Raw genomic sequence first — 23,189 nt, 5'->3', positions numbered from 1 at the left:
TTGCATGAACTGAGATATCTGAATTAGCTTTCTCTTTAGATAACATGTTGCATTACATTGTATTTAAACATTTTTAGTAGCTTGAAGTATAACTATTGATTACACTGCGTGATATTGTGAACACTTGTACAAATATCTTTGAAGATTCAAGCATTCTCATATATTTCTTTTGATAAGAATAAATTTTATTAACTTATTATTGCACTTGTGCATTCAATCTATTACGAATCCGTATGCACGCAAGAATATTTTATAAATTAAGCAAACAAATATAATAAATTTCAAAACTTGAATAAAAGTAGTTTTTTTTTTTTTTTTTTTTTTTTTTTTTTTTATTCATAAACTAAAACTAAATTTTTAACAAGTAAATAAAAGATTGCATGAAACTGTGAAATTCCCTTCTCCCAGGAGGTCTTCCTTACTTGTTGAGAATTTCTGCTATAGTAACCTTTTGACATCTTTGTTACTAATTTCCTTTCCCATGATTTTGCCTGGAGACAGAATAGCATAGATCAGCGGTTCTTTACAGCGGTACCTTTACGCTAACACGTACCATCTGAACAAAAATTGAAACCTTTAGTTCCCCCACTAGAAAATATTAGTACCACCAGTCTTGAACAAAGCTCAGCTCATATAAATTTACGAGTGTTAGAGAAAAAAACTCAATCAGGATGTTGGGGTTTTAATTTTTGACTTTAATAATTAAAAATACTTTGCTTCTTTGTGTACCACCTATTCTTCTCCTGTGTACCATCGGTTGAGAACCCCTGGCATAGATAACAAAAATAGTTTTTAAGTATTAAAATCTGTGCCTGGAACCCAATCTGGTTATAATTTTCTTCAGACCAAATTTAGGATCCTTCAAGTCTGCTACAAGGTTTTGTTAATGAGAATTGTGTAGTGGAATATATGAAAGTACTATTTTCAGGAGTTAAGTAAGTTTTATTTATATGATATAGGTTACTGAAGATGCCTTTGAAAAATCATGTTGCTGACCTGAGTAATCGTAACTTGAGACACCATTCATCCAAGACATTTTTTGTTCAGATAATTTGTACCCAAAGTAAGGCCTTCATGATCAGAAGTTCCACTGGATTTCTGTTAATATGCAAATAGCAATTGCTAATGCTAGCTTCACTTCTATAACTCTGATATATATTGTTACAAGGCAGTGCTGAATTTCTTTAAGCATAAAGTTTATGTGGGTTATTTAAATAAATAATTTTTTGTTTTGAAGGTGTAAAGTTAAAAATGCCAAAAAAGTTTGGATCTAATACCAAGTCTGTTGAGGCACGAGAAAGACGTGAAGCGGTCAAAGCTGCTGAGAGGGAGCGAAAAGAAAGAGAAGCTGAAGAGGCTTTGTGGAAGGATGATGATAAGCATGTGTTGCGTAAACAACAAAGAAAGGTACATTTCTTCCTGACACTGAAAAATGTGTATTAGTTACTTTACAATAATTTTTTTTAACATGTGTAAATCGATCAGGAACAATATTCCTTTTGTGAGGTTTCATTACATGATGATAAAAAAGGAATTTTTATCACAGACATAATATATATAAATTTGTGTGAGTATATACAGTACAAAGTCCGAGATGCAGACTCGTTGGGACATTGGCAATTCCGGATTTGGGATTTTTCCATATATTGGTTTGGTTTGGTTTATTAGGTTACTACAAAGCACTCAAGGGCTATCTGCCTTAAGGGAGGGATGCCTTCGTGGAGGACGTTTTAAGGGAAACTGGCTCATATACACGTTACACATGGGGAAAACCACGAAAACACCCATGCAGCCAGCCCTTTCGCGGGATTCGAACCTCGGACCGAACTACCGGTGTTCAGCAACGTTGCCGCTCGGCCGCTGGTGGGCTTTCCATATATTAGATCATTAGTTTAAATCTAGTAAGATGGCATGTAGAAATTATAAAATTAAAAATATGAAATCATAATTTGTGAAATAATGAGTATTAATCATCTAAAGAGTCTATAAAAAAAAGCTTGAGATTTATATATTTACTTTATTAAACATGTCTTTCAATGTAAGTTGCTTCATTTTTAATACTTTTCCTTTAATTCTGTAAACAGACGTAATTTCTTGTTTAGTTACATTGTTGAAGTCCTGTAACTGCTGTAGGGATAATTCTGACTAATGTTCATTTTCAGTAACCTCTCTATTACTTTCTTCACTATTGGTAACGGTATTTTCTTGATCTAGAACCATACTGCATATTTTGTCATCCATTAATTGACTGATGATTGAGGAGCATTGTCATGACAATGAAAATCTTTTATATCATCTTCATTTATTACCGCTTCTCCACATTTCTTTACAAAATCCGTTAATTGGAAAATATCACCTTTAGTTTGCGATATCCAAAATTCTTTAAAATTTACGACTATCATTATAAAATTTAGCTATCTTGTTCACTATATATATTTGGCTATGTATCATGAGATTGGCAACTAAAGACAAGTTGTTCCGTTAAATGTTATCTTGCTTTTATAGCGCACTGAGACAATTAAGCCTGAACTGTGTTAGTTATTTATTATACTTATGTTTATTTCCTGCACGTGCTTAAGTCCGAGTCCTGAATAAATAAATTCCCACATATAGTTAAGGGGATAGGTGGCATATCAACTGGCGAAATGCAACTCTTTCGAGACAAACGTTATTACGGTATAACTTTTTTCAAAATAAACGTACTTTCTAAATTCTTTTTTCATTAAAAATAGCTTGTAGATTATATAAAACACATAAAATGTAAATATAAAGCATAATGTTTTTAAAAACGAGTTGTTTATTTTGTCTTACCTTTGACAAATCTTTTGTGACAGTGTGCTAGTTTTGTACACTTTTCTTAAAAACTACTGCATCAAACTCCTTCAAATTTTGCATGATGGTTAAAAGCATATCATTTAAGAGTAATAAGCAGTATTTTACATTTTACTTAAAAAGAAAAAATTTTTTAAATAAATTAATAAAATTTTTGAAAATCATAGAAAAAAAATAGTATTACATTTTTAATATATACAAAATTAACAATCATAAATTTTATATCCTGCATAGTTTCAAAGAAATAGTTAAGGTAAACAACTGTGGGAAATTTAAACCTTTTAGGCTGAATATTTTTCAAGAAACATGTACCGAAAGTTAAAAAAAAAAACATGTTTTGAGAAAAACTGAAAAAACCATTTAAACACTAATAATTTATAAAAAAAAAAAATAATTTTACCGTTTTCCTGCACCATAATCATCTTGAACTGGCATTTCTGCATCTAGTTGTTTTTGCTGTAGTAACTTACGTTTCTTTCTGGCCATTTTAGAAAGCTTTTGGTAAGCGAGATGAGCCTCACGAATTCTATTGCACTCTATTTTCGCAAAAACTTTACCGTATAAAACCCTGGTTGTATTCCCAATAATTCCATTATTTATTGCGGCTTTGTACACCATTATTAAAACATATTACCGCATCTAATAAACCTAATTTTAATGTGATGACGCTCGCAAAAACAGTGTTTGTTATGAGTGTCCAGATGCAATTATTAAAACATTCATTCGGGTTTTGAGTTGTTGACGTATAGAAGTGCAAGGAGCTCCTGTTGTTGACCAGGTGACAGTGCGATTTAGCTCAGTTCCGCCCTAAAATTTGGTGGAGAGCACCCAGGGGGGAGGACGGGTCCGAAGGTATCCCACCCTTCTTTCCCTACCACCCACTTCTCGAGAGGACTTTCACCTCGCCGCACATTTTGAGTGCTTCCATGCCACATGGACACTATATATTTACAAACATCAATGCCTTCTCCGAGATTCGAGCACGTAAGTCAGCCTCGCTAAGCACTTCCGTCGGTAAAAAAGTATTTGCACACAACATTTTTATTTGCAACTCATAACAAAAAGCATTAAGAAATAAAAAAATTGGTATTGCCAAATCAAAATAAGTTTAATTATCCAAAACAAACAGAAAAATTACAATAATATAAATAACAATGCTTTTTTGTAACAAAATTAAAATATCTCATATCAAAAAAGTATTTGCACACCTGCATGAATACAAAAGAAATGAAATGTACAGTCAAAAGTCATTAAACCATACGCCCATAATCCGGAATGATCTATAATCGGGACCTCAAAGCTACAAACTTTCTGTGCATGCGTAAACGCATAATGCATTCACGCATGCGTATAGTACCTTTACGCATGCGCGTTTAATGTATAACGGACGGTATAAGCTAAGCTAAAATTATCTATTTCAGTTAAGGTTGCAGATTGCGTTGTTCCTTAATCTTCGAATTGGATCTGGCTTATTATTTTTTGCAGACTGTTAGAGCAATTTTATAAAAGTAAGTTTGAACTTGCGATTATGACAGATAGAATTTCCGATGCTGGATACTGCCAAAGGATCTACAAAGCAAAAGCATGTTTCGATGTCCATCAGACAAAAAGTGAAATTGCTGCAAAAAATGGATAAAGGCATATCCTTTGTTTCTCTAACCATTCCGAAACCTGTTTATCAATTTCACGCTGCTCTGCAGGGAAGGTGAACGTCGCGGCGCGCAATGAACTGGATGTTGATCTGTCAGCACTGTCCTTATCTTCAGGGCAGATGTTTTTATTGTTGGCTTTAGTTTTCCACATGCAAATTTTGATCAGAGGTCGATCGGCGGTAAGCTAACGTGGTTGCCGCTGATTGGCCGATGACGTCAAGATCGGCAGGTTGGCCGAGTATAATATATATGTACGCCGGTATTGGCGAATGTTTTGTTCTTGTTCTCTTGTGTCATTATCAGTTAGCATTAGGCTAGTTTTGCTTTCAATCAAATGATTTTAAAATGTAAAGGCTACAGTGTTAGCTCTTTTATTTTATTTATGGAATTAAGCAAGAATTTTATTTAGTTTAGTCTTAGCTGCATTTAAGGGAAGCAAAACATGCTTTGCCTTTATCACCACTGCAACATTTATTTTATTTGGCTTGTAGTTCATTACTAAATGTAGTATTTCATCTCAATGTACTCTGTCTTTGATATGATTTAAATCAAATTCATTATAAATATCACGAATACACATCAAATAGTTTTCTGGTTGCAATTTTCTAATTTCGACTATGCATAATGTATGCTTTACGCATGTGCACGTTAAAAGAAATGTTTAATAAAATAAACAAATAAATATTAAGATTTTTTTTTTTTTTTTTTTTTTTTTGTAAATTTTGATACTCTTTAGATCATAATTGTTCTTTATTTCATAAATTACGGTTTGATATTTTTAATTTTAAAATTTCTGCATGCCATCTTACGAGATTTAAACTGATGATCTATAATCCGGAATCGCCGAAGTCCCGACAAGTCCGGATTAAAGACTTTTGACTGTATAAGCAAATCTCAAATAACCATTATTTAGTATGCATTTCTTTAGCATCTATTACTGCTTGTAATCTTGCTGGCATTGATTTAAATAATATTTCTGTAACAGTAAGGTCAGTATTCGACCACTCTTCAATAAAGGTTTGTGTAAGGGCAGATTTGCTTGAAATCTTTCTTTTTCTTATTTTTAAATCCAAAGAATTCCACAAATTTTCCGAAGGATTTAAGTCTGGTGATTGTGGTGGAGTGGCAAGTTTTCTGGGTACATTATAAAGCAACTACATACGTGTTATACCGGCAGTGTGCTTGGGATCATTGTCTTGCTGAAAATAGTACGAATTACTGATACCCAATTTTATTGCACTTTGTGGCAAGTTATCTCGTCACACATCAATATAGGTCCAAGCTGTCATATTCTCATCAGTGAAACACAAATTACCATCTCCTTTGCTTGCCATGCACCTCCAAATCCTAACAGAACCTCCTCCATGTTTAACTGTAGGTAACACATTTTTGGTATGAAAAGCAGCACAAGGTTTTCTCCAAACTAATTTCCTGCCATCTGATTTAAAGTTATTGAACTTACTCTCGTCGGAGAATATGACATTTTTCCAGAAATCAATTGGCTTATTGATATATTTCTTAGCGAATTCAAGTCTCTTCAGTCTATTTCGTTCAATTATGAGATGTTTTTTTCATTGGAGATCTCCCATAAATGTGTGCATCGTGCAGGACATTTCGAACACTTTGGGCACAGATTTGAACTCCAGATGTTGAAGCGACATCATTGGCTAAAGTAATTGCACTAACAAATGGATTTTTCGATGCTTCTCTTATGATTTTTCGCTTCATTCGCAGTGAAAGTTTCTTAGGTCGTCCAGAGTGCAAGTTATTTGATGTAGATCTTCTTTCTTTATGACGTTTTATAGTGTACCAAACAGTAGAGAAGCAAACATTTACTTTTTTACCTATTTTTCGATAACTTAGGCCATTTTCACGTAGAGAAACAATTTTTCTCACAACGAAATCAGATTTCTTAGGTGCCATTACAATTTGTAATCGACAATCAACTGATAACGTTTTGACAACACCTCCTTTTATAGTCATCTTACGTATGTTATTTACTGCGGGATGACTGTCAAATAATAGCATAAAAAGGCAAATTTGCTAAAGTTGAGTTGTGCAAATACTTTTTTGACATAAGCTATTTTAATATTGTTGCAAAAAATGTTTTTTTATTAATATTATTGTATTTTTGTAATTAATTTAAATGAATAAGCTTATTCTATTTTTTAAATGCCAATTTTTGTATTTCTTAGTGCATTTTCTTATAAATTGTGAACAAAAATGTACGTGTGCAAATACTTTTTGTACCCACTGTATACCGGTTGAGCGGTGTGTTTTTGACTTCTTCCATGAATGCAATTTGACAGTAGTTTTTGTCAGAAAGACTTCTTCTTAGCCATTAAAACAGGTTCTAACAAAAAATGTTTATGAACATACTTTTTTCCAGCTGATATGGCTTTATAATTGCCATACCAGACATGTGTCCCATCTTAACTGGTGTGCTATTGCTTGTTTACATTTTTTAATGAAAGACTTTGGTCTTAAAATTTATAAACGTTTATAAATTATATATTTTTGGAATCATCTCAGGCTACTTTATTTTTGGTACTATCCCGTTTTGAGGACCATAAAAAAATTGCAGCGAAAATGTATGCGCAAAAGCTCCAAATCTAGCAAATGCACCCATTTAACAGCGCGCCAAATCTAGGGTACGTGCTGATTTCAGATTGCGTAAATTTATGTAGTTCTATATTTCTTAAGACGCCATTGAAATACTAGTTTAATTTTTAAATCCTTTTTTGATTTTAAATTCTTTTTTTGATATCCTGTGGATTTAACAATTTGGAATTGCCCACGACAAAAGGTGTGCAGTAGAATTTTGAGTGCAGAATCACCCACTGCTTGATGCGTTTTTAAGAATTGCACATACTCGGTATCCATGTACACATCGACCTATTTCACTTCAAAAAAAATCCCAGAATTGCACAAAAATGGCACTGCGCACACCCTTGACTTCATTTATGTACACATCGACCTATTTTCACTTAAAAAGTTAAAGAATATTGACAAAAATCCAATTGTTTTTACCCTTATTAAAAGCTCCAAGCAAATAAATGGGCGATTCTGCACTTTACCGAGAAACTACTGTGCTTTATAAGCATTTCAGTGCAATAACCGAATAGTTATGACACAAAGGACACATTTGGATGATTTTTTACGTGGTAGAATTATCGGCCGTCTGGAATGTGGGCGTACCATACTGGAAGTATCAGACGAACCTAGAATTGCCCAGAGTGTCATCTCCAGGCTTTGGCAACGATTCCAAGATGATGGTAATGTGAGTAGACGTTACAGCACAGGTCGCTCCAGAGTTACAACGCCGAATGAGGACCGGTATTTGTCAGTTACTGCTAAAAGGAACAGGCAGAGCACAGCCTCAGACTTTTCTCGTCAGATCTCTTCAGCCACTGGTACAACAATTTCAAGGCAGACAGTGTACAGATGCTTAGGGCAGATTGGTCTACATGCTCGTAGACCTGTCAGATGCGTTCCACTTATTGCAACTCACTGCCACCTGGAGTAGAGAGCATGCATTGTGGACACCGCAACAGTGGGCTTGTGTGATGTTTTCTGAAGAGTCCAGGTTTAGCTTGCAGTCTGATTCTCGCCGGACTTTCATATGGAGAGCTCCAGGTACCCGTTACCACCAAGAAAACATCATTGAACGACACCGTTACGGTGGTGCAGGAATGCTCGTTTGGACTGGAATGATTCTGGGTTTCAGAACTGACTTGCATGTTCAAATTGGAACCATGACAAGCCAAATCTATCGGAACGTCATTCTGGAACAACATGTACGTTTGTTTCAGGGCCCCATGGGCGCACAATTGGTGTTTATGGATGACAACGCCCGTCCTCACCATGCAAACATCATAAGCGAATGCCTTCAGTCGAAGGATATCACCCGTATGGACTGGCAACCATTCTCACCAGACTTCAATCAAGTAGAGCACGTGTGGGACAGGCTTGGCCGACGAGTTGCAGCCCGTCAACTTCCTCCTATATGTCTACCGGAACTTTGGAGAGCATTGCTTTTTGAGTGGTGTAATATCCCCCCCAAGATCAGATCGATAATTTGATACTCAGCATGGCTAGGCGTTGTACGGACTGTATTGCATCGTCTGGGAGACATACAATGTATTAACAATCATACCAACCATGTAATATTGGTTTTTTGTAAATAGTTTTTTTTTTTTTTTTTTTTTTGTAATTTGCTCTAGGGAGAAAAAAATCGCTAATTTGTTTGATAATATTAAACATATAGCATCTTTTTTTGCTCTTTACCTTTTGTTTAACAAATAAGCTTTACAAATAAGTCGAATTTGTTTTGCTTCTAACTGTTCCTTTGCCTGATTTTGCATTATCCTTAATTTATGGACATGATACCTACAATGGTACCTAGAGCCATAAAATTCTGAATAACGTAATCCTCCATCCTAATATAGGCATCAGGAGACCCAAATTTGGAACTGGGAATTTGTATTATTATCCATTTCATATATCATATTTTGTAAAGCATTTATGAGTTTTTGATTAAGAAACCCAAATATTTCAAAGTGAGCAATGGCAACACTGTACGGGGGGGGGAAGAGGGAAAAAACATTTTCATCTCTAGTGCGTGAGACTACGTATCAGAAATTCTAAAGATATGCTTTTTTACTTCCTTGTATGAAGTAAAAAGGAAATATTGTAATCGCGAAAAATTTCAGGCAGCATATTTCAACGAAAATGTCCATTTTGACCGCTATCGAATGCAATTTAAAGATGTTTTTGCGTGATATCTGTACGTAAGAACAGAATAAAAGACTTGTTTCCTCCAAAAAAATTATAAAACTGCTTTAAAATTAATTCTGAAGAGAATTTTTCGTGGCGTCTGTACGAACGTATGTACGTATCTCGCATAACTCAAAAACGAGTAGCCTCAGAACGTTAAAATTTTGTATATAGGACTGCCATAACATGTAGATGTGCACCTCGTATTTTGGTTGCAATCGGTGCACCAAACGTATATAAATATATTTATATATACATCCACTCTGTTACCCGGCTCAGTGATCTCAGTGAGTTTCTTTACTCTTATATGTTTGTAAATTGTACATTTTTTGCTTTAAAAATGATTGAATTATGTTGTTTTTATCTTCCGGTTAAGGATTTTATGCCTTTAGTAAATCTATATGCAATAGTTTTAGAATAATCAACAATTTAAAATTGTTTAAGTGCCGCTAAGCCTTTTTTTTTTATGACGGCCATTGATTGCTTACATTTGAAACAGCAGACTAGTGGATTTGTTGCCAATCTAGAGAAACTTAGCTTCGCAACAACAAAGATAACGCCTTCATTTATTATTGCCAATTAAATCATTCTTAATCCTTTCTGGAATTTTTTCGAGGAAATAAGTGTTTAAGATTTACTTCGTAAATTTTAATATAGATATTTTGAGTTTTTATGTAATTTTGCTTTCTTGTGAAGTGAGAATTGAATTAATTGAATGAGAAATACTCAATCGTCTGTGAAAAACTGTTTCTTTTTTGTTTTATTTGCATAATTTCTTTTATACATCATTCTAGCTTTATTATAGTATTTGAATAGAACTTCTGGCAATGATTAGATAATTCTATTCTTTAAATGATATAAATTTTGTGCATTCTGAGTTATAATATGAACGAAATATAATACTGTTAAGTGAATCTAGCGCCAAAGTGTCGCTATGGTAAACAAATACTAGAGTGAATTTTAAAGAATGCATTTATTCTATTGTGGTTTATGTGCTGTCCGCGAAATAGATTTAATTCAATCCAATAAGTTTAAATGAAATGCATCCATACAAGGAAGTCATGTGGTGTACACATCAGATATTTTATATAAATTATAATAATAAAAAAGTATAATATGAAATTAACCTTTCATCTAAATTAAAACATCAATCTTAGATAGTTATTTAATATTATTCTTCCTTTCTTGCATTAGGGTTGCCGCAATTATTTTTGGCAGCACTGGCGTCAACAATAGTTTGGTGATTTTTTACGGCCCTCAAAACCGAATAGTGCCTTATTTTTTTAGCCCAACATTGAAAATTTTTATGTCATATGTCCCCTTAAAGCTTATTGAGATCTGGCGCTAGATATCTTACTGCCTGATGCAGTCTCTATGTGTCTTAAATTCTGCTACCAAGTGCCTTCCCTAAATTCTGGTGCCTGGTGTGGCCATACAAGCCTGGTGCTGGTTCTTTGTTTATGTGAATAACACATCAGTGATTGTTAATTCAAATAGCACTAAATGTAATCTCTTGGTCTATGAGTATCATTAAGAAAAACTATTTTTAACATATGGAAAGATCTTTTTAATTAAATTTTTCCTCGTCAACATTTCTTAGCGCATTTATCTTAAATCTGTAATCATCGCCAAGCATAATATCAACATAAACGGTTACCATACTCTTTATTATTCAATTACTAGCTTTAAAAAATTGTATAGCCATCATTACATGAGTCATTACTCAAGTTGTCATGTATTGATAAACATGTGGTGATAAAAGCAAAATATAATAAATAATGATTAGCCAGATTGGCTCACGGGATATAAAATATTACTGCATGTAAAATAACAATGTTATCTATGTAGAATGTTTCAGTTTAAGATGTATGCCAAGCAGACACATACCAATGGAGCCAAATTGTCGGTCATACAAATTTATGCTAAAATGATTGTTTCTTCAATAAGGTATTTTATTTAATAAGGTATGCCGAAGGGAAAGAATCGTGTCTCTCTGCGTGTTTTATTATGAGCAGGGGGATAAAATGTGCATGTATAAAGCATACCAAAAAAAAAGGTTGTTGATGGTTCGAATTTTAGATCATTTTGAATATTGGATGTCTGTATCTTTGACTTTGTACTGTATAAATGTTCTTGAACATTTGTGAACTTCAAAGTTTATTTGTACTGTATAAATGTTCTTGAACATTTGTGAACTTCAAAGTTTATAGTAAGCTTAACAAAACTGATTGCAGTTCAATAGAAAATTATTTTAGCTCTAAAATAACAATGGATGCACTGCATGTTTAAGTTTTAATTTTCTTAGTGTCATGGCCCTCATGAGCAGCCAAGTGGCTAAGAATGCTAAATACTGAGAGTCTGACCTGGTTTCAGCCCAGGTGAATAGGATGGCTTCATGGTTAGTTTTCTCCAGTGTAATGTGAATACGAGCCAGTTTCACTTAGATTTCTCCACAAAGGCATGGCTTTTCTTAGGCAGATAGCCCGCCCTCATGTGCTTTACCATAGTCAAAATAACACGAGTTTCATGGCCTCCTGTGCCGGGTCATGAGATTTTTTGGCATATTCATTGGTCTAATTATATTAAAAATATTTTATTTTCTTGATTAATTTACTATCTATCATCGTAATGAACGAAAGCTTATAAAAAGTAAAACTAAAATAGTTAATTCTGAAAATTTAACTAATAAATGCTGTTTAAATATCATTCTTCTTAAGCAGATGCAAAAAATCATGTCACTGACTGGATTAATCTTTTTAATTCTTGACGTACTATCAGTTCCTTTTGTATTGTTTATTGTGGTTTTTAAGTTTAGTTTAGTGCAAACATTTTGCAATACATGATGAAAAATGCTCTTCTAAGCATATAATTATATTTTCAAAAATTAACTTTTTTTTTAGATTTCCTAAACTATGAACCATATTAAAGATAATTTTATGTAGAATTCAAAACATCTTACAGTTTTAAAAGTGCAGCAGTATTTGAAAAGTTATAAAAGAAAAAATGTCTCTTAGAAAGTAAAATCAGTTACCGTATATTCCGGCGTATAACACATGCTTTTAGTACAGAAAATAAGATTGAAATTTATGGATGTGGTTTATATGCCAGATATAAAAATAAGAGAAATAATAAATAATTTTAAAATAAGAGAAAGATGAGTATACAAAAATTATATTTCTACTTGTACCTATATTTAACACTTTACTGACCGATCGCCTATTAATCGCCTTTTTTCTGCCAACGCCTACCGACCGATAGCTTATTAATTGGCTTTTTTTCACCAACACCTACTGGCTAATAGCCTATTAATTGCTTTTTTCTTGGGGCTACCTAAAAATAGTCTATCAATCGGCAGCCATGGCGATATACAATTGCCATTTCCTACATCATCTGCATTTTATTATTTGGGAGAATCTGCGGCTCAGCGACCGATCGGACATGTGTATGCTGTTGAACCATAAAGTATTAATACCTTTGCTGCAGGTTTTAGCTGTGAGGTGGTATTGATAGTTAGTGCTTTGTAATAGAAATAGATTGTACCCATATTCCGACTTACTTACTGTAAGGAATATGGTTTTAAAGAGATAATAAAATATTATTATGTGTGCCACATTGGTTACTAAACCTTTAAGCATGGAATTTTATGACTATGCGCCAGTGCATGATGGCACTAGAGATCAAATTATTTCTGCAATGCTGCATTACATGCTGGTTTGTGTATTCCATTAACCATTTTCTAATTCATTCTGGCATACAGCAAGGAGAAAATATTTCTGATAGAAAACTAAAAGAGTTACTTTTGTAATATTTTCATGAATTATAATATAATGCATAAAAAGATTTTCTTCTAAATGGAGAAAAAAAGGTACACATAAATGTTCCTTTTTACATAATTTCCAAGTAGAAAATATGTAAGGATATACAACCATGTACACATAGCCTTTTTATTAGAAAAAGTATTTGTGACAATGTGCTTGCATTATTCTCAATGTGCCTTTCAGTGCTTTTATGCTTCCTTAAGCTAAGCTCTGTTATCCATGTACAGTATTTTAAATTAAAGATATGTATATAATAAAAACACCGAGATCATATCTAATGAAAATCCAAAAAGTTAAAATAATGATTTATGAGTGGATCATCCATATCACAAAATATAATAAAGTGATGCATGTAACAATAAAAAAATGAAAGTTTATTTCTCCTTTAGCCAGTAATAAGCTATGAATTGGCAAATATTGTTTCAGTTACTATTTCTTCTTTCTTTTCTCAAATTTTGAACTGACATTTGATTGTTTTATCAAGATTCCACTATGCAAAATTTTAATGGGAATTTAAGTTATCTGTAGACAAAGGTCCATGCTATTTTTACAAGAAAAATATTTTGCTGAAAATGAAATTGTATTTTTAAAAAAGCATTTGATTAAGATGTGACATTTCTATTTGTCATAGCATAAAAGAGTATCCATGAAGATTATTGTAATTGAGTTTTCTATTATCTATATGATCGATTTACTGTTGGAGCAAATTTTAAATGACATAAAAATTTTTGGATCTCTAAATGAAGAAAGCAGTAGCTTTTTGCTTTTAATTTGAATTTGTATGTTGCAAATGCTGCTTTGATGTTGAAATGGTTTTGGCTTTTTAAATCAGAAAGTACCTTTTATATTAATTGTGGCGTTATTTTTTGTTAATAACATATATTTCTTTTTTCTAATGTATGTTCATAATGCTTTATTTTTTATTTATGCTTTATTTATTGAGTCGCTGAACGCAGGTACTTTGGTCCGAGGTTCGAATCCAGTCAACGAGCTAGCCGGCGTTTTCGTGGCTTTTCACATCTGTAACGTGTATACGAGCCAGTTTCCATTAGAAAGTCCTCACTTAGAAACCAGTTAAAAAAAAAAAAAAAAAAAAAAAATCTAAAAGCCTTCAGATTTTATATTACTCCCAAAGGGCCATTTTTTTAACGTTTTGCGTGTTACCTTTATTTAATAAATATCATGTTTTTCGTTCTTAAACCATAAAATTCAATTCAACAGCAATATCATATAATTAAAAAAATCTGATGTGTACACCACATGACTTCCTTGTACAGAATATTAAGTTATATGCATTTTTTTTTTTTTTTTTTTTTTTTTTTTTTCATTTCATTTAAACTTATTGGATTGAATTAAATCTACTTCGCTGACACCACACAAACCACAATAGAATAAATGCATTCTTTAAAATTCACTCTAGTATGTGTTTACCATAGCGACACTCTGGCGCTAGATTCACTTAACAGTATTATATTTCGTTCATATTATAACTCATAATGCACAAAATTTATATCATTTAAAGAATAGAATTATCTAATTGTTGCCACATGTTCTATTCAAATACTATAATAAAGCTAAAATGATGTATAAAAGAAATTATGCAAACAAAACAAAAAAGAAACAGTTTTTCACAAACGATTTCTCATTCAATTAATTCAGTTCTCACTTCGCGAGAAGGCAAAAATACATAAAAACTCAAAATATCTATATTAAAAATTACGAAGTAAATCTTGAACACTTATTTCCTCGAAAAAATTCCAGAAAGGATTAAGCATGATTTAATTCGAAATAATAAGTGAAGGCGTTATCTTTGTTGTTGCGAAGCTAAGTTTCTCTACATTGGCAACAAATCCACTAGTCTACTGTTTCAAATGTAAAGAATCAATGGCCGCCATAAAAAAGGACTTAGCGGCACTTAAACAACTTTAAAATTGTTGATAATTCTAAAAATATTGCATACAGATTTACTAAAGGCATAAAAACCTTAATCGAAAGATAAAAACAACATAATTCAATCATTTTTAAAGCAAAAAATGTACAATTTACAAACATATAAGAGTAAATAAACTGAGATCACTGAAGCAGGTAACAGAGTGGATATATATATAAATATATTTGTATACGTTTGGTGCGCCGATTGCAACCAAAATACGAGGTGCACATCTACATGTTATGGCAGTCCTATATACAAAATTTTAATGTTCTGAGGCTACTCGTTTTTGAGTTATACGAGATACGTACATACGTTCGTACAGACGCCACAAAAAATTCTCTTCAGAATTAATTTTAAAGCAGTTTTATAATTTTTTTGGAGGAAACGAGTCTTTTATTCTGTTCTTACGTACAGGTATCACGCAAAAACATCTTTAAATTGCATTCGATAGCGGTCAAAATGGATATTTTCGTTAAAATATGCTGCCTGAAATTTTTCGCGATTACAATACTTCCTTTTTACTTCATACAAGGAAGTAAAAAAGCATATCTTTAGAATTTCCGATACATAGTCTCACGCACTAGAGATGAAAATGTTTTTTCCCTCCTTTTTTTTCCCCCGTACAATGTTGCCATTGCTCACTTTGAAATCCTTGGGTTTCTTAATCAAAAACTCATAAATGCTTTACAAAATATGATATATGAAATGGATAATAATACAAATTCCCAGTTCCAAATTTGGGTCTCCTGATGCCTATATTAGGATGAAGGATTATGTTATTCAGAATTTTATGGCTCTAGGTACCGTTGTTTTATCACAGTGCGAGAAACATTCATACATTCTGCAGATTCCTCATTATTTAATTTCTTTAAATATAATAAAGTGCAATAATACTTGGTGGCAACGATTTGAAAAGTGAAATGCCACAAAATGCAAAATGAAATTAATAGGCCCTCTGGGCTAAAACTTATTTTTAAAAGTATCACAGTAGTAGTACAGCTACTGAAAAAAATATTATAAAGCTATTTTATAGTTTTATAATTTTTTTAATTTTATTTTTATTTTACAGTAGTGTGAATTTCACGTAATAACGAACGACATTCCTTTTTGTGTTCACAGTATTATTCGTAAGGTATTCAACTGTTAGATTTTAAAGTAAACATAATTCTTGCTGTACATAAATCGAGTAGAAGTTTATCGGATGTCTATATTTGCATTAAATGAAGAAGGTTTATGTGCTTGATAAACTTATTATCCTCTACATTTTTAAAGCATACAATTACAATTTATATCTATAACTAGCAGCTTCGCTGCCAGCCTTCGTCTGGCTTTTAAATGTACCGGAAAAATGGCTGAAGGAAACACCAAACGTTAAATTAAAAAACTATGTAGAATTTTACTCTGCAGAACAACTTCATAAAAAAGTTATTACTTATAACAAAATTACAATGAAATAAGCTATATCTCTTAATACAAATATTAATTATCCTAATAAAAAAAATTAACCAACTTTCCGTTAAAGGAAAAAAATCATGCTAAACTTTTCAATATCTTACAAACAGTGAAATAAGCAAAAAATAACATTAAAGTAACTCAAAAACCTTTTATTTTAATAGTGAAATACATTAAATAGTATTTAACTCTCTGAATATTTCTGAAAGAGAATAAAAAAGGATTTTTAAAAACGTTATTTAAAACTTGTAACTGAGTTATTATAAAATGTAAGCGAATAATTCTTTTAATTATACTTATCAGATTTTTTTTTACCCTTAATTTCAACAATACTCTAAAACTCTTCTTTTATTACTAAATCTTACTCTTCTTTATTACTTCTGCTTTTTCTTCTCTTACTCTTCTTTATTACTTCTAAAGCTCTTCTTTATTACTTCCTTAAGTATGCATCTCTCGTAGAATTTGCTTTACAATATCTTTTAACAGATTGCTATCCCAGTATGAACAATTCTTGCTTAAATAGTTTTATAACATATTTGTCAACATATTTCGCTTTATGTTTACAATTCAATGTTAATGTTATATATTTAGAAAATATTTATAATCATCATAAATTTAGATGCATTTAATAATTAGATTTATTCACAGTTTATGAATGAATAAATCTTTCATTTCAAATATATTTATAAATAATTCAATAAATATTTATATATTTTTGAATAAAGGCAGATACATGCTTTTTGCAAGCATACACATAAATACCCATACATATTTCATATTTTTCCCTTTTCGGCATGTGCAAATCTTTAATTTCTGTGCATTCACTATATTTTTCGAGTAATGTAATTTACAATAATTTAGCATATACCTGAAAGTTTTACATAAGATATATGTTTAAATATAATTTGAATGGAAATTACATGCATTATTTTTAATACCCATTCAAAGGTCAGTTTTTCTTCGAAATTCCTCCATGAGGGCATCTCTTCCTTTAGGCAGATAGCCCTTGCATGCCTTACTCTATTTAATAAAAACATAACCTGTCCTATGTGCATAATTACGAATATTTTAACATGCAAAATTTTACATTTAACCATCAAGTTTCAAACTTTTAACGTAAAACACAGTTTAGAATACATTCATTATTAAATTCAAATCTTCTAGTAAATATATTATGGCAGAGCACTCAATACTTCTCTTAGCAATTTTAACTAGTTTAATAATTCTCTGATAATATAACAAATAATTACTATCCATTTCACATTTAAACATAAACCGGATTGTCATCAGATAGCAATCTTGATTGCCTTACTCTGCATAATAGCTTCATTTTTTTAAAACAGTTAAAACAACTAATTGATCTAAATTTACTTACCTGAAATTTTCATACTGTGAGGTTATTCAGAAGGTAACAATATACAAAGTATATTGATATACCGATTAATAACACTTTTCCATGTCTTGAAACTTTCAAAAATAGTGGACCACTGCGCTCAAATATATACAGTGAAATACATTTAACGCTAAAACACTTAAGACAAAATATTGGTTAACATGAAATAATACAACAGTTCTGACAAACTACTACATATTTTGATGCATCTTGTTTCTTTTAACACAAAACGAAAATCGCTTAAAATGAAAAGAACACCAGCTGCGAGATTTAAGGAATGTGTGAAATAAAAGAGAGATGGTTTCACATGTGTCGTAGAAAGGAGGCTAACTTGGATTTGAAATAATCTGTGCTAATTTTGTTTATTTAAGCTACTTTCAACCTCCACTCCTACAAACGCAATACAAAAATATCTCATCTCTCATCAGGTGGCTTTGGAATTCAGTGGCGAGTACAATGCAGTGTGAGTAAAAAATCAATGAGTTTGGTTCGTGCCAAAAAAAATGGAGAAGGAGGACGGGGGAAACTGGGAATACTGAGCTGACACTTAATGAACCGTTTGAGAAAGTTTCTGTATTATTAGACTGTCCTACTGTATCATCAGAAGAATTTGTTGCAGAAGATGATGATAATGTGCGTACAGCACCAATTATGTCAGACAAAGACATTTTGGAGTTTGCTGAAAGCTAAAAAAATATCATTGATGCAGATTCTGATGATGAAAATAAAATGAATAATGCAGCCCCTGTTCTTAAGTCATCCAAAATGAAGAACATCATGAAAAGTATGAGCAGTTATTTAGATGCACATTTAGACAAAAACTCGATGTTTTGTTTTTCAAAAAACTTGAAAATTTTATATCAAGTTCTTGTGGATGTCTTTGCTTTATTGATAATTATTAAATACATGCATATGTACACTTTTGTAAATAAAATATACTCTAATAAACTTAATTTTGTTGATTCTTTTTAGAGGGACAATATCTCTTAACACGAAAAATGTTTGTCCCCTCAGTTTCGTGTTAAACGATTTTCACTGTATATTGAACAAGGTTTTTCATTCATAATTTTGTATTACATTTACATATTACATCACATTTTGTATTACATTCATAATTTTTGTATTACAACACACAGTATCAGTATTCAGTTCTCAATTTCTCAGAGAAATCTTTGATCCAGGAGAGAGTTAATTCAGAATCAAAAATTTTGCCACTTTTTAATTATGATATTGAGAGCAAATATTGTAATATACTCCAGTTAGCCATTCTTTGTCTGAATGAGAACTGCATACCTTAAGAAGCGAGCACAATTTATTTTATTTAAAACATTTTGGCGTTTGGAACATAAAATAAAAGTAGCGAATACAAAAGGGTATCGAAAGATGTATACAATTTTAAAGATACCGTAAGGTATTTGTCATTCTTTAAGCATAACATTTTTGCTAAAATCTATATTTTTGTGGTTCAACAGCTTAGAATTTTATAAAACAGATTCATAATCAAAATCGCTGTTGTTGGTTACCAAAAAATAACCAAGATGTGATTTTTGCTTAAATGTCACTAAACTATACAAATTACTATTATCCATCACACAATCAATGTGTCTTTTATGCGGAAGTGCCCCATTTTTCGATTTGTATGGAACTGTCGTGTGTCGAAATACTATCAAAGCGCTGTTAGGGGAGCTTCTAAATGTAAACAAAAAACACCCCACCTGGAGACCGAAGCTTTGGAGCAGTGCTTCACTCATAGTGTGGAGCTGAACCCTCCTTCTTTTCTTACCTCCATGCTATCTTCCTAAGGGTAGGGGTGGAGGACCTTTCTTAGAGAAACTGGCTCATATCCACATTACATATGTAGAAAACCATGAAGCCTCTTCTGCCAGAATTTGAAACCCGATCGAACTACTAGTGCTCAGCGACTTTACTGCTTGGCCGTTTATAGTACATACAAACATGTATTTTTATTTATGGATCAAGGAAAAGTTTAATAAGAGGCTAAGTTGTTTTTATTTATTCTCAAGCTCTGTCCCCACTCGGTAAACTTTTTTTTTTTGAAAACCTAGAAAGTTTTCATAATTTGTTTATTTTTAGTGTATATTAAAATAAGTTATTTAAGGATTAATAAATATGTTAGAATTATATGAAATAAAAGATGCAGTATTATTATAATATTCTTTGCAATATTATTGTTTTAATTTTTTTATTTTGTAAATAAAATTTTTCTTTTTGTTAAAAAAAAACTGGCTTATCAGATTTTTTTTTTAATTAGGCATTTGGCCTGCATGCAGTTTGAGTTTGAGACGGCTGCACTAGGTTTAAAAAAAACATATAATGCTAATTCATGGCTTGAACAAACTGATTCTTGATATCTCAAAATAAGGAGGGGGAAAAAAAAAAAAAGTTCTGCCAGTGAAAAGAACACTGGACTTAATCAAAATTGTTTTAGTGATTCAAGGTTTTGAAAATATAAATATAAAAATAAAGGGTCTGAGAGGTGCTGATGGTGAAGAAGGGCAAGGGAAATGCTAAAGTAATGAAGATTGTAGGGTTATCAGGTAGCATATTTTTCAGGCAGTAACTCGAGGAAAGCCAATCGATCCGTATGAAGAAGAAGAAGCTTTGATGGTCTTGAACAACTAAACATGTTGACAAGCTGTTAGATAATAAACTGAGCTCAAATTCATTGAGAACATAGCTTTAAATAGTATTTGTTATGTTATATAAATGTATGTCTAATGGCTGTAAACAAATGGGGGAGTGTAACTTTTTTTTTTTTTTTTTTTTTTTTTTTTTTTCAAAAGCAACATTTAAAATCTAGGTAAATTGTATTATTGTTTTAATTAAATTCTGCTTTAAGTTACAAGTTATTATTCTTTTCATTTAAATTAGTGATAAATTCATTTTCTGTGTGTTAAATATAATTGTGTGCATTAATTACGTTTTATGTGGCCAACAGTTTTAACTATTATTTGTATAAACTTTTGCCTTAATGAACAGGGTGAATCAGTAATTAACTCTAATTAGATCTGTTAGTTAATTTTTTATTTGTATAGTCATAGCTTTTATTTATAATTCAGGTGCACTTTACAAAAATCATCTATATACAGTAAAAATACATAAAATAATCACTGAATTCTGTGTCACTGCTACAATCTGTTTTCACTGATTTGTGTGTATTACAGTTACTAAAAAGAAAATTTTTGCTTTGTTTTTATATCATTATTTAAATTTTTTTTTTTATCTACAGTTTGCTGTATCTGACTGTTAATTTAATCAAAAAAAAAAAATAAAATTAAAATATTCTTATGTAAAATTTTATTTTAATGAATTTTTTAATTTTTTATTTGATAAACTGTTATAGAAATTCTGTGAATAAAAATCTAGTAATTTATGCAATTTTACATTTAGTTTTTAAAAAATTTAAACTTCACCAGTAACGGGTAACTTATTTTGTAAAACAGGAAGAAAGAGAAAAGAAGAAACAGGAAGTTCAGGAAAAGAAGCTTGCTAGTAAAATGGCTTATGAAGAGGAAATGAATTCTATAAAACCTGCTAAGCCATCTGTTACAAAAGTGACTCGGGCTGAAATTGAAAAACTTACAGAGAAATCATTAGGTAATTATATTTATTGTATTGTGTTATTACCCAAATTTTTGTTAGATGTTTAAACAAAGAACCTTATTTTGTCTATTTTGCGGTATATTTAAAACTACCAAACAATCAAACTATGTGCTTATGGCAGAAGCACATAGTTTGTTTGGTGGTTTTTTATTCACTAATTGATCATTTTAAAGGAAATTATTTTGCATTCATATATAGTTATGCATTGTATCCTTTATTGTAAGAAAGACTATGCAGTGCATGCTTTTCTTTGTAATTTAGTCAATAGCTTTTGCTGATCTTAAACATAATCTAAACTGATTGTCCATTGATCACAGAGTATGCACATGAATGAGAGTTAGAGAAGTGTAGCTATCTAGCAGTTTGTGGAAATTGTCTAAAAAGTATTTTTGCCTTTTATATAAGCAGTGTTAATAAAGTTTGTGGATCAGATTTAAGTCTTCATTTGAGTTGTTCTTATAGTATCTAAAGTTAAAAACTAGTATGATTTTAAAAAAATAAATAAATAAATAAAAATATAAAAAAAACTATATCATTCCATAAAAGAATTTAGATCAGTTGTTAAAATACTTTAATCCATAAAATATTTTTGGTGAATTCTTTTTTTCTTTCCATACATAAACAGTAATAATAATAATGTTACAAATTTGGTACATAGGTAGATAATTTTAGTGCAATTATATTTGAAATTGCTGTATTTTTTCTGTATAATAACATGAAAATCTGGAGAGGCAGTACTCTGCTAGAAAATTAAGAATACAGAGGCAATATTTAACATTGAGTAAATGGCTGTCTTACTAATTCGGTGAGATATCACCAAGCTAGCAACAGTTTTGGGGACTAATTTGACAACCATTTGGTCTGCAACCTGTGTAACTGTAATGGATATTATAATTGGTGTCCTGTGTTACTGTAACTGTGTTGGCCCTCATATGCATTCCAATAATTTTGAGAAGCAGAAAGTAGAAAAGTGGAGTACTATACATTGTTGGCCGGGTAAAAACTGTGTAAGACTGGAGAGAGCATTTGCTCTCAGATGTTAGTTCAATTGAGTACGGAGTACTGAGATATCTCCATGTCAGCTTTGCTCCATATATGCACTTTGCAATGTGTTCTGTCATTCTCAGTAATTTAAAGTGTAACTGCTCATTGTACTCTATAATACTGTGAAGAGTTGTATAACTATTTTTGTGGAAAGCTCCGGAACTCTGAAGTGTCACTTTTGGTAAAATTAATTTTATCAACCTCTCATTGTACCTGCATGTATTCAATCTATTACAAACTCATATGCACGCAGCAGTAATAGTGTAACAAAGAAGAAGCCCAAATTTATATTTATTTTTTGTCTGAAATCTAAAACTCTGCATCTGTAAGAAATTTCTATTGATTACATTCTTTAATTCAAACATATTGACAGCTAAATACTAAATTTTCACACTGGCATTTAATTTAGATAATTCTTATGTGTTGAATTAGCCACTAAATAACTTGATTATAAAACAAATTAGGAAAACTTTCCAAGTGGGATAAAACTTGAAAATAAATAATGACAACCTTTTTCCCTTTATTTATTAGATTTTTCAGTGCATGAAAGAAGGGAATACACATATTTGTACGTAAATAATACAGTCAAAAGTCATTAATCCGGACTCATCGGGACTTCGGCGATTCCGGATTATCGATTTTTTCGGATTATAGATCATCAGTTT

The 23,189-nt window shown here is 31.4% G+C and overlaps 1 protein-coding gene across 2 annotated transcripts in view; it reads left to right on the top strand.

Annotated features, from left to right (window-relative positions):
• Positions 1-23,189, top strand: part of LOC118194897 (coiled-coil domain-containing protein 124-like) — a 48,156-nt gene that overhangs the window by 3,553 nt on the left and 21,414 nt on the right. For both annotated transcript variants that reach the window (XM_085825259.1, XM_035366108.2), the window contains exons 2-3: positions 1,238-1,407; positions 21,321-21,474. In XM_085825259.1, coding sequence (XP_085681385.1) covers positions 1,252-1,407; positions 21,321-21,474 — 310 coding nt within the window. In that variant the 5' untranslated portion in view covers positions 1,238-1,251. The remainder of the gene's footprint in view (positions 1-1,237; positions 1,408-21,320; positions 21,475-23,189) is intronic.

The sequence above is a fragment of the Stegodyphus dumicola genome, chromosome 10, assembly GCF_044657685.1.
Source record: "Stegodyphus dumicola isolate Sdum_Otavi_A_Nest chromosome 10, ASM4465768v1".
NCBI lineage: Eukaryota > Metazoa > Arthropoda > Arachnida > Araneae > Eresidae > Stegodyphus > Stegodyphus dumicola.
This window is presented reverse-complemented; position numbering and strand designations above follow the sequence as displayed.